We start from the raw sequence: 13,120 nt of genomic DNA on the forward strand, positions 1-13,120 counted from the left end.
TATTCTAAATATTTAAAATCATAGCATACAGAATTGTTTTTACTCATATTATGGCCTGGTATTTTGATTTTATTAGCCATTTTAACCTAATTTTCATTTGGAATTAAACAAATTAGTTTAAAGCATGATTCTCAAAAAATGCATAAAATGTTTTCTTACCACTTAGCCATTTGGAATTGTGTTGATCAGTTCTGACTGCATTCCTTTTGGTTAAACTTCGAAAAATAGCAGCATCTGTCCCCATGAAATCTATATACATTCCAGAGAAAAGCTCCTCATCTATGAATAAGAAAGAAAATGTCAACACCATTTCAACTGTTTCTTAAGGCTATTCTCCAATAAGGAGAACCTGCTTAATAGATCATCACACATATTACAGTGTTTATACTAACTAATTGGTTTCCATTGTCCACCAACTCAAAAACTGGATAAAGTTTATTCTGCTCTCATTACTGCCTGTAGGTTACCAAAACAATTCACATTATAGAAATAAAAATTTCCCTGCTTGTACTTAATTATACTAAATACCTATGTTTATATAACATATTTCAGAAATGGCAGAAATAATGTATGAATAAAGGATTAAAAATGGCTGAATTAGTTATTACTTTAATAAATAAAAAGTACTGTAATAGAAAACTTGGTTTCTAATTTTGGAAGTTATTAACAAACTGGTATTTAGTCTAAGTCATTTACCTCCCTGAATCTCAGTATTCTCATCTGTAAAATATGGGAATTAGGTTATGATCTCAAAAGTTCTCATTACATAATAAAATTCTGATTGTATTAAATAGGTTGAAAATAATAGTTGTATAATCATCTCATGACATGTAGGCCATAATAAAGTTGCTAAAATACTATTAATGATAAAATGATCTTATCATGAAAAGTGTATGCTTTGATCAACAGCTGTAAGTTTTCTATAAGGTAAATGAAGTGCTACTCTCTCAAGTGCAACACACAACATATTAATATCATATGTAATGTTATGTTAATAAACCCCAAATGGTTTAACATTTTAAGCCATAAAAATAGAATGCAGAGACAAGAAAGAAATTGTATTTAAAAACTCAATTATCATTATTAATGCAAAATCAGATATCTTAATCTGTATATACATAACATTAGACATTTAACTTACTTGCTAAGAATCTTATTAATTTTTATCCTGCTAAGGAGAATAAGCATGGAGCTGGTATGTGTGGCCCTTGAATACAAAACAGTAGTTAAGTATCTATTTTAAAAAAGAATAAAAATTTTCAGGTCTGGCCCACTGAACCACCATGCAACTGGGTTCTTTGACAATTCTAGAATTACTCCCATGGCTTTCTTCAGATCATCTCATTTTGGCCGGACTAGGACATTTTTGAAGCACTTTAAGCTCACTGTTTTAGTAATAAGCAAAAGCAGCTGGCCCAGGATAGAATGGAGAATGGAATGTTTTTAATATGCTCTCACCAGGTCATGAACTGGACCCCTACCAGTTAGCAAGCGGGCATGGCAAGCATTGTGTTGCCTGGTTCTGCTTCCTAGTAGGGGTCTGAAGCCCACGGGAACAGATTATAGGGAGATAACAAAAATGTGTGTGAACGCATTTTGGAAACAACTTTTTAAAAATTCTGTGAACATTTGTGAAGCATATATGCAGCATTCTGTAGATGCATGGTTGTTAAATTGAGGTAACTTTGTGATTAATTATTCCACATTTTTGTTATGCCCTATTAAGCCTAAAACAGTGGGCTATAAATTCCTGCTATTCAATAGGTTGATTAGCACAGCAATCAATTATCATGTCTGCTTCCAAGAAGGAAAAAAGGACACCAGAGAGGGCAAGCTCTGATCCTACTGCATATCATCTTACCCGTTATGTCTTAGACATTACAGAATCCTACATGTCAAACTGGCTTCATTTCCTGTCTTAATTGTCAGTAATTTTAATAGCAAGTCAGAACAATATAGTTTCTGTTTTATTATGCGTAAGAAATATTTAATGAATGTCACTTTGCAAACAATTTTGTTTGAGAGGAAGGATTTTTTCTTCAGAATTTCTTTGTTAGGCTTATACAAACATAAACTTGTGCCTTTTAACTTTAATCCAAAAATATTTTGCCCTCCAATTATACTCCCACTGACCAGAAAAACCTCATGGGGTTTTTGATAGGTTCTTTTAAGAGATATCATCTCACTTCTTTGTTGTGTTACAATGACTAAAAACAGCAAAAGAGCACTAAACTTGCACCAAGGGTTAGATGCCACAACTATATTGTGAAATTTGGAATTTTTCTAATTCTCAGTGTTTCTTGGCATTTTAAAACATAGAAATGTTTTACCAATCTGTGTTATTTAGTGCATTTCAATTGAACAGAAATGATAAAGCCTTATATAGCAAAGTGAGGTAACTACACAAATCTACTGTGAATAGTGGAGACAGTATTGGAGATAATTTTAGAGGGATAATCAACAGAACAAATAAAAAGACAAATACAAGCTTATAAAGCTTTCTGATCTTTTTAGTATCATTGTTTAATGACTTTCTTTGATAGTGCAAATCATAATGTTAATCAAAATATTAAGTGGTGGTACAGAAATATGAGCACAAGAATGGAAATTTCAGGTCCTGAAAAATGAAGGCTAATAGCTCATTTTAATTTTGTAAACAAGTCCAATTCTCTAATGGGAAAAACTATTAAATGATTTATCAAAATTTAACAAGAAAATTTATGATGCCTTGCTCTAATCCTCTTTTGTTCTAAATAATATTTGATGGATAAAATTGCAGATTTAGTGTTAACAGATTTTGAAGTTTTTTTTCATAGCATTTAACTTGAAATATGGAGAACTCTCTGTATATATATATATACCAGTTAAGGTGAATTTCATATATTTTCCTAAAGGTGAATAAAATTTCCTTCCTAATGAACAAAAGGCTTTTCAGGACACTGCTTCTATTAAATAATATTTAGAAACTAACCTGAAAAGATCCTGCATTAGACAGTCATACTTGAATATCTTGGAGTTTCAAAGCTTTCTAACTTTTTGTCTTGATAAAATATTTTCATATCCCCTCACCCCAATTTGAATAATCACATGAAAATAATTCAATGGATAACTTCCAAACTTACATCTTACTCAGTGCTGGACCTATCTGTCTTAGTTTCCAGATATGAGAAAGATGAGTTGCCTTTCAAATCAATCAAAACAAAGTGTTCTGAACACAGTAGTTATTTTTCCACCTGTTCTATCATCAAGGGATGCAGTTTTACTCTCTGGCAATACATAGGGCAGATTGGGGAAAAGGTATCTACTATATATTAGACATATTGAGATCTAAGATTTGTCCCTACAGTCAACTCATGTTAAGTCAGACATATTCTAGAAGTGAAGAGCCTTGATGAACCAAAAGAGAATGTCTTTTAAGTGAGTTATAGAAAAGGCATCTGATGACAAGACAGTTATTTGACAAAGTAGGTAGCAGCAAGGTGTGCTTCTTAAATGATGTGTTTTATGGAAAATGAGAACAAAAAATGACTTTACCACCACTTCTTTCTTAGTATAGAAAGCTCTAGACAATTAATAGAGAACGTACTTCACTAACACATACACTATTATTCTTTTATTTAGGAATACCATTTTTAATCATTTGTAAAAGATAGCTAAAATGAGGTAAAGTGGCTCAACTTAATACTAGTAAAACAATTATAGAAAATATTGAGCATTACTTTACAATATATACTAATATGTCAATATATTTTTAGTAACAAGTAATGTGTATACACATATACACTTTTTTTCTAAATGGTTGACATGTTTTAGGAATGACAGCATCATCATATTAGATGTAAAAATACCTGCTTATCATTTAATCATGAGTATTTTTGGAAATAACCCAAGATTTCTAGTTCTCAGCTCACAACCTTCTTCCTATTATTTTACTCATGCACTATCATCCATGTACCTATCCAAAACGGGAATAGAGTATCACAAATTCATTTTTAAAAATTTCCTTTCTGTTGTATATTTCCTCCTCCCTCTTTCATTTCCACTTACTGATCATAACAGATACAGTGTTCACATTGGGGTTGAAAGAGCAGCGTCCTTTTCCAGATTCACACTTGGAGTCAATCATGAAAACTTGGTCCTTCGTTATAGATAAAATTGAAAATACGTAACGATAAATAATCTTATATTTAGTTACCCAATTTACTTTTCATATAACAGCATCATCATAAATCATATGCATTCTACCTGTTGCTTATGCCTTCCCAGTTTACTATATTAAGACATTCTTGACCTATATGAAGAATCGATCTGTAAATTACAAGCTAACTTTAGCAGGTCAGGTTCTCTTTCTATTACATTCCCCATAAAGCTGATCCAACAAGTTCTCAAATCAACATCAGAAAAACCACTTGGAAATCAAAGATCATTATAAAACTGAGGTAGATGTGCTGGGCATTGGACAAAAGAAGAAAACTGTCCACAGAGGAACAATATCTATAAGGATTACAATATTTCCAAAACAATCAAGACATTTTTTAATGGAAAATTTTATGTTACTACTTAATTTTGCTTTATGAAACATCTCACTAGATTCAAAAAACTAATTTATAATTTACATGAACATGTTTCATTTACTCATTCATTTACTTATTTAAAAATATATATATATTAGGTATCTATATGCCAATCACCGACAAAACACTGAGGATAAAGCAAAAAAAAATAAACAGACAAAAATCTTTACCTTCAAGTAATTCCTACTATAATGATGGAGAATGCAAATATATAAAATACAGAGTATGTTAGATGATACTGCTTAGGACAGAGTTAAGCAGGAAATGGGACTCAGGAAGCCCAGGGGTTGGGTTAGTGGGTTCAATCTGAAATATAATGGTCAGTACAGCCTCACTTACAGGGAATATTTTGTTGATATATTAATCTTTTTCTTATATAAAGTTAGTAAAAACTACTACTAAAATTCAAAGAAAAAATTAGCACTTTTGTAGACTGCATTAGATGATGGAGGACCTTAATTATTAAGCTAAGGTTTTTCAAAATTATACTGAAAGAGATGTGGGCTGAATATTTTTTTTAGTAAGGAAATGAAAGGATCAAAACTCTACTTTAAGAAGACTGAGAATGGCAATCATAAAACAGGCCTGGATTCAAGAAAATAGATTTGTTGTCAATTGCAATAGTCCAACAATTAGGTAATAATAATCTGACACCCCAGGACCTCGGTGGTTGTGGTAAGAACAGTAACGATGAAAGAGCATTTGTAAAGTGAAAATCAATAGAACTTGACAATCAATACAAATTAGATATTGTTCAGGAAGAGGAAGAAACAAAGATGATTCTGAAGTTTTCACTCCACAGAAAGAAAAATTAGTTCATTTTTGTTATATTGAGTACTGGCAGGACATCCCTGAGGCAACAGGGAATCACATAGCTTAAAGAATCACAGTCCTCTAGCACAGACAGGTCCTACAACATGATCTTCTTCAATGAATTCACTCTACAGATGAGGAAAATATGACTTGCCCAAGATTGTGTAGCTAGTGACAAAGCAAAATTAAAACTCAGTCTCCTAACTCCTGGCTATGTCTGCTTTCTGAAAGGTCATCATTAATATAATGACTAAACTAAATAAATAATGATAAACTTGAGGAAAAACAATTATGTTTAGTAAGCCTTGTTGTGATTCTTTAGCCACAGACATATGTAGATTTGACTAAAAAAGTGAGGAATTGGCACTGCAGGAATTGATAAGATTGCTTGGGTACCACTTGCCCTCCCCTGCCCTTCTCCATTGCACAGCACCCTTGTACTCCCAGAGTTAGGGTCTACATCTTGTCATCACTAGAAAGGGATGTGGTCCACCTTAATAATCACGTATTCAAGCACCCTGTAACAATTCTTTAAACTCATTTAAGAATCCTATATTTTTTTCCTCTTCTTGACTTTATTCACCAGTTTATATTCCATGCTCTAAAATTTCCATAATTTTTGCAAAAATAATAAGTTCCTTTACTCTTTTTCTCATTACATCCAGCTTGGAAGAACACATCTCTCTACATTCTGCATACCTGCATCCAAACTTCTAAGCATTTTGCAAAAGGCAATCCAAGAAAGTCAAAGAAATATAATATAGATTTATAATCACTAACATAAAATGGACTCTCTATACTTCTTAGCAACCTTTCAAGGACACTCTTGATAACTGGTTCTTCCATTAATAATTTCAAACCATTGCCACTATAGTCAAACCTCCTAACTTATTCTCAACTCATATGATTGACAACTACATTGTTGAGAAAGTGAAGGCATTAAAAGAGACATCTTCACCTTCTCACTACCAAACACATAAACAGATATACTCTAATACATCCAGTAATACATAAGAGGAACTATTTCTCTTACTTTGAGGGCAATCCTTCCACCAATGTTTTGGATCTCATCTTATCCAGTCTTCTGAAGTAACTTAAACTTTCCATTATCCCTTATATTTATTTGATCTTGTTAACTGGACCCTTTACATTATCATTTAAACAACCCCTTTAACTCCTATATATCTCTCTTCTTGAGAATCACATTTCTTAAAAAATTACAAATACTCACCACCATTTCCCTTCTTTACAATTTCTTCTCAATCCCTTTCAATTGGGCATCAAACTTCAATTATCCTATTGAAACCCTTTTGGATAAATCCTTAATGTTAACCATGCTACACAATTCAGTGCTTTTTTTTAGACCTCATCTTACTTGGATTCTCAATGGTATCTGAGATTGTTTCCCACTTCTATTTTTTTTTAAGGGTTACTTTTATTCCCAGAACTAACATTCTTGTTTTCCCCCGTTTCTTCTTAGTGTTGTTTGAAAGTCCCTTTTACTCCTTCTGGCCATTTCAGTTGAGAGATTCTCAAGCCCCAGTCACAGTCCCTCTTTTCTTTTTACCCTGTACTCTCTGCCTGATTAAACCCATACTTTGCTTGGGTTTCAGTTACTCTTATAAAACAATGACTCAAGCATTTATATAGCCAACTTTATATTCAACTGCCTACTTAATATTTCTACTTGTATCTTTCAACAGCATCTCAGATTCAACAGAACCAAACCCAGACTCATAATCTTAACCTCAAACCCAGTTCTCTTCATTATTTCTCATATCTCAGCTCATGGCAACTGTACAATTAAAGAGACCAACATTTACAAACAACAGACAACAAAAGTATAAACATCTGTGTTATTATATATTTCCTTTTCCACAGCCAAATCCACCAGTATCATCTATACTATACTACAGTTTTCGCCTCTTTCTTTGTCTTCATTGACACTGTCTGGTTATAAAAATCCTTTTCTTGGTCTACTATATCAAGTGTCTAACCACGGGCCTCCCAAGCCCTTCCCAGTCAAAATCATAATAACATAACACACAAGTGACAATACAAATCTGTTCATGCTATTTTTTGCTTAAGGTCTTCCCAGTTGCTTTTCCTTTGATACAGGAGAAAGACCAATATCTTAAAGGTAGCTTACAAGTTTTGACATGATTTCATTTTGCCATTATTCTCATTAAATAAATACATATTTGTAGATTGAATCAAAAAGTGAAAAAATAGGACCAGAAAGAGAACAGGTGGTAAAAAAATTAGTATAGAAGGCAAAGCAAAATTTCTCATGGTTTTGACAATACAGCACTGAAAAATTTAGGGCATGACCAACATGTTACAGCTCAATCTAGGAGAAAGATTAGGGGAGTCAATTTCCAATTAGTCATTAGGAAATAATTTTAGCTAATGGGTGGGAAGGAGTCATATTAGATTTAATAAAGCATGGAAAACAGGAATATAAAAACTGAAAATATAGCCTAGTAGTCTGAGTTTTATGATGATGTAAAAGAGAAAGTAGAGTTTTAAAAAGTCATAGATACAAGATAATGATTTTAAAGAAAGGAAAATAATCCTATTTTGAAATAGGATACAAAGTGAATGCCGGGGAAAGGAAATGAAGTTGTAAAACAGACTGATGAAAGCTATTGAACAGAGAACATTATGCACAACTTTTCTTCTAGCAAGAGAAAAAACCTACAAGAAGATACACGAACAGAAAAGTTTAGTGACTAATTTGCTTCAAAAAACAGAGGAAATAATTTGGATGCCTCTGAAATAATTTGGATGCCTCTGATAATCTTGTTCATCTTGATATTCTTGGTCAAAAGTAAAAATAATCTGTTTGATAAGTGGTGGGGTCAGGGTCTTAAACAGTATTCAGTTGTTGGAACTGATGTGATGGAGGTATCTGATAAAATCAACCAGAGATGAGATGTGGTGATATTCTAAGAATGTGTATCAAAATTAACCAATAATTGTTTTTATTAATGCTTTATTCATTATTTGAAGTCATTATTGTTGTTTCACATTTTGCCATGCATAGAAAAAAAGAATGAAGATAGTGGATAGAAGAGAAGAACCATGGTAAGGAATTGAATGTAGTAAGGATTGTAGGCTTTTTGGATGGACACTATTGAAATGTTCTAGGACGGTTCTGAACAGTCTCACAAAATAACAGAAGAATCATAGGGTATAAAGAAAGTACATGATGTTCCAAATGTGAAGTAGGCTCATAACATATTCTCTGAGAACCAGTGAGTTGCTATTTGACAGGCAGATAAAAGTGGATAGTGTCTCAGAAATAAAATTGAATAATTAGTAAGTATGCCACCCTAACCTGTTTCACTTTCAAACTGGCTTCAAATACATGAAAAAAGCCATATCTTAGTACTAAGAGCGGGTTATTAGCAGTAAGCACTACCTATGGTCATTATAAAATATCATGTTAGAGATGAGTAAGTAGGAAAATTCTCTGAAAATACAACTTTCTGCATCATGCGGTCATTTTATGCTAGGGAATCTTTTATCCTATAACTAAAGCAAATAAATACATTAGATATTTGATAAAACTGTGTATTTTAGATTTACATTGTTATTTATATATTATAGATATATAAAAATACTATTATGGTGAAGCACTTTGACTTGACTATCAAGGAAAAGATATAAAGCTTAAAACTCATAACCCTTTTTCTTACTTAAATTGGTTCCTAAGATGTTTACATATTATTTGGAGATTAATTAATGGAAATGGTTCCCCTCTGAAATATATCTTTTGAAGTGAGACTAAAGTAGTTCATATTTAGTAAAGTGATTAAAGTTTACTCCATGCTGGTTTTCTAAAGGAGATTATTTTTTGGATCAACTTTCCAATTAAGCCTTGACATGCATAGTGGGCAATCTGTACATGGGAAAATGATTTTATTTGAAATCTGTGCTCTAAAACACATGCTATGCTATTGTTGGCTTATACAGTGACTCCACAGCCTTCAGTGGAGTGTCTGATAGATTGCAGACGTCTGGAGCAGTAGTTTATTTCATCAATTGATCACAGGCATGTGGTTCTAATGCAAGCTCAAAATAGTCAACTGTACTCTTCCAAGAAGCATAGCTTAGTTTTCTTTAAGAATTTTAATATTTCATATCATATTGAGCCAGTTGGAAATGCCTCGTTTTGGGTTAAATTATAATTACAGTTATTTTAAATGACTTTTTATTCACCAAAGGTAGAAGTATAGATTACATGTCTAGAAAAAATTTAATAATAAAGGAATATAGAGAGAATCATTGTTCTGTTATATTAGCACTAAACTAGATTAATCCTTGTTATAGGAAAATAAACTTAATAAAGTATATCAGCAGATATATTTAATATTTTTTATAATTTTAATCTCCAAAGTGAATTAAAACATTATTTAAGAACTGGAATTCCCAGATTTCAGTTGCATAATTAAACCAATGCAAGATAATTTGAAGGAATTCAGCTTTTAGAATAGTTGTATTTAAGGAAACAATAGATTTGCCTAGAAGGATGAGGAAAAACTCTATTGGTCTAATGAACAGTTTCCTTAGTCAATAATTGTGAACTGGAATAAACACAGTCGTAAATATCACAGGTGAAGTTCAATTAAACTTATACTTGATTGGATATTGACTATATATTTAGTCTATAGCAAATGCTTTTTTTTCACAGAAACCAGATCATTTTAACCAATGTAAGAATAAGACTGGAATAGCCTGGTGTAGACCAATGTTGGTCTAAAATGAAAGTACAATTTATTAATTATATGTTCTTTTCAGGAAAGGCACTTGGCATCCTGCTTTATACATCTCTCAGGAATATATATATGTAGTTGAGGGCAGAAGTCAATATTTTAGCCTGATAGGAAACAACTGTAATATATTTGGTGTTTAAAGGACTTGAATTTTTGGCTACTGATATTTTAGACTTTTTACTCTAAAATTCAGTTTTAAGAAATCTTTGACACTACCACCAAAACTAAGAATGAAACCTGTTAGACTTACCTCTGATCTCCTCCCCCTGTTCAAATATGTACAGACGGGGCTGAAAGCACCACTTCCACAAACATACAAATGAGTGCGATTAAAGGCCTGAATGACACGGACGAAATTCCCACAGCCATGCTAGAAGAATACATAAATAAGCAATTAGTAACCCAAAGAAATACAAATTTCTTGCTATTTGTAAGGATTACTGTGCTATTTTACTACACATTGTCCTTTCTGTTCTAAGTTTCTTGTTGTTAGGAGATAATAAGAGAACAACATGGTTTATTCTGTTGGTTTAGTTCAGGAGGAAGGTAGTCCTGAGGGTAATAAAATGATTTTCTCTCTCATATTTCAACATTTTTTATCCTGTTTAATTTTTTATGTTCTGAAACTGGAAAGTATGCCAAACTGTCTCCTCAAATTTTCCATAAAACATTGTATCCTCAAAATTTCCATAAGATGTTACATACACACACACACACACATACACACACAATTATATAAACATGATCTGAATGAAATTGTGCTTATAAAAAGTCCACATTATGATTAGTATACAAAGACAAACACTATGGGTCTTCACAATTGGTGAATAAAACAAACCTTAAACAAATGCCGGCATTGCTGTTTTCCATGAAAAATGATGCCATCATTATCCTCTGCCCTTGAACCCCTAAAATACTTTCCTCTGCCCCAAAATCTCCTTTCTCACCTGTTCCCTGTCCAACCATTGGAAAGGCTGTCACTCAGTCACTTAATGGAATGCAAAATAATTATTGCAATTATAGTTGACTACAACATTGTAGAAGTATATAACCATGGTCAGCACCAAACACAGATCTCAGTGACTGAATTAATCATTGCATGTTCTACATTTTCTAAGGTCCCTATTCATTTTTACTACAAATTAATTAAGCCTGAGGATGAATGTTGTTTCTTTCATGAAGTCATTTTTCTTACAAAGAACATTATTAAAAATATTGTTATAATTAGAGACATTTTTAATCAAGGAATATATGAAAAGATAACAGAGGTCTTCCCATGGGTGGTCAGACAGCATTTTTTTTTCTCTTTAGGTACCAAGTATTTTATAATATGCATTTATTATTTAAATTATTAGAAAAACAAAGAAATTACTAAAATAGAAGTTAAATTTTTACAGTCAATGTTATGTCTATTTTCTCCCTTTTTAATTCATTCTTACTTGCCAGCAAATATATGCTTATTATCATATGCAGTAATTTTATACATATATTTCAATTATGGATTTTTATTATCAAATAATCATAATTAACTTTGCTGTCAAAGAAATTAATCCTCACCGACCAGACTATACACTTTATTTTTATTTTAAGACATTAAGGACTTCGTTAAATGTATAGTGTCATTGTATCCTGACATCTATTTATAGAGGTACCTGGAAATTGACTACATAATTGCAAATGATAATATGTTTCTCTGGAAAAAAAGCACAGATGAAGTATGATGTATATATAATATGTCTATGTCAAGGGTATCTGTAAGCAATGAGAGTTGTGTTTATTTTGTTCACATTCAAGTTTTCAAGTTTAATCGTTTTGGGATTCTGTATATAGTATTTTCCCCTAAGACATTAACTCAATCCAATTCTATTAATAATAATTATGTTTGTCTCATCTTGAGTTTTGTAGACAGCTTATCATCATGAATCAAGTTAATGGGAAAAGAAAGAAGTCACTAATATCTCTTTTATATTTCAAATACAGATTATACTTGTTTATGTATATGTTAATATCTACATATATTTTACATAAACTTGTTATGGCTAGTATTTGTTGAGAATTTATTATGTGCTAGACATTGAAATAATCATTTTATACATTTAACACCTTTGATTTCCCAGGAGGTTTGATTTCTTTTTACCTATAGTTCACATTTATTGAGCATGGCATATGCTACTTACCATCCATTCAATTTTTAAAAAGTAACTCAACACTTTTTAGAAAAATAAAATTTAGATATTTTTTGCTAACTTGCTTGAGATCATATAACTAGAAATGGGCAAGACAGATTTTCAAACACAGATGCGTCTAACACTGAATTTTGTACATTTAACCACTTTATGATTTGTCATCAGGTAAGGAATCCATAGTTGTTAGAGGGGAGTTTTTAAAGCAACAGTTATAAATGTTTAGAGAGCTCTTAATCATTTGATGTTGTTTTTAATCTTCACAACAACGTTCCAATTAAAGTATTAATCCCATTTCAGTGATGAAAAAATCAAGTCCCAAACAGGTTAAATGAAATGCTTCCAGTTTCATACATAACTGAGCTGGGTCTTGAACCATGCCTACTTCCACCATCCAGCTTTATAGGAAGGGGTTGATTACCCATGAGACAATTCCCACACTATCTGCTGATGCTGAGCATGCCCCTCCACTACTCTCCACAGAACAAAACATAAAAGGAAAAACAAATCAGTTGAGTTAATTACTGAAAATCATTTTCTGGGTCCCTTCCATTTCCATTGTGCTGCCTTAGTTTCTGTCCACATTATTTCTGACCTAGACCATTGCAATGGTTTCAATTCCATCCAGCAAATATTTACTGAACTCATTCTTTGCAAGCAGTGTACATGGTGCTGTCAATACTGGAATGAATAGATTCAACTCTTGCTTTCAGAGAAAGAAGGGCATAATATGTCAGGCTGTGGTGTAGCAGATGCTTTAACAGGGTTATAG

At 32.1% G+C, this 13,120-nt stretch overlaps 1 protein-coding gene across 2 annotated transcripts in view; it reads right to left on the bottom strand.

Moving 5' to 3' along the window:
* The window catches only part of SEMA3C (semaphorin 3C), a 177,415-nt gene that overhangs the window by 60,299 nt on the left and 103,996 nt on the right, over positions 1 to 13,120 (bottom strand). For both annotated transcript variants that reach the window (XM_036897982.2, XM_036897983.2), the window contains exons 5-7: positions 10,416 to 10,535; positions 4,048 to 4,138; positions 160 to 279 (exon numbers count right to left, since the gene is read on the bottom strand). In XM_036897982.2, coding sequence (XP_036753877.1) covers positions 160 to 279; positions 4,048 to 4,138; positions 10,416 to 10,535 — 331 coding nt within the window. The remainder of the gene's footprint in view (positions 1 to 159; positions 280 to 4,047; positions 4,139 to 10,415; positions 10,536 to 13,120) is intronic.

The sequence above is a fragment of the Manis pentadactyla genome, chromosome 7, assembly GCF_030020395.1.
Source record: "Manis pentadactyla isolate mManPen7 chromosome 7, mManPen7.hap1, whole genome shotgun sequence".
Classification (NCBI taxonomy): Eukaryota; Metazoa; Chordata; class Mammalia; order Pholidota; family Manidae; genus Manis; species Manis pentadactyla.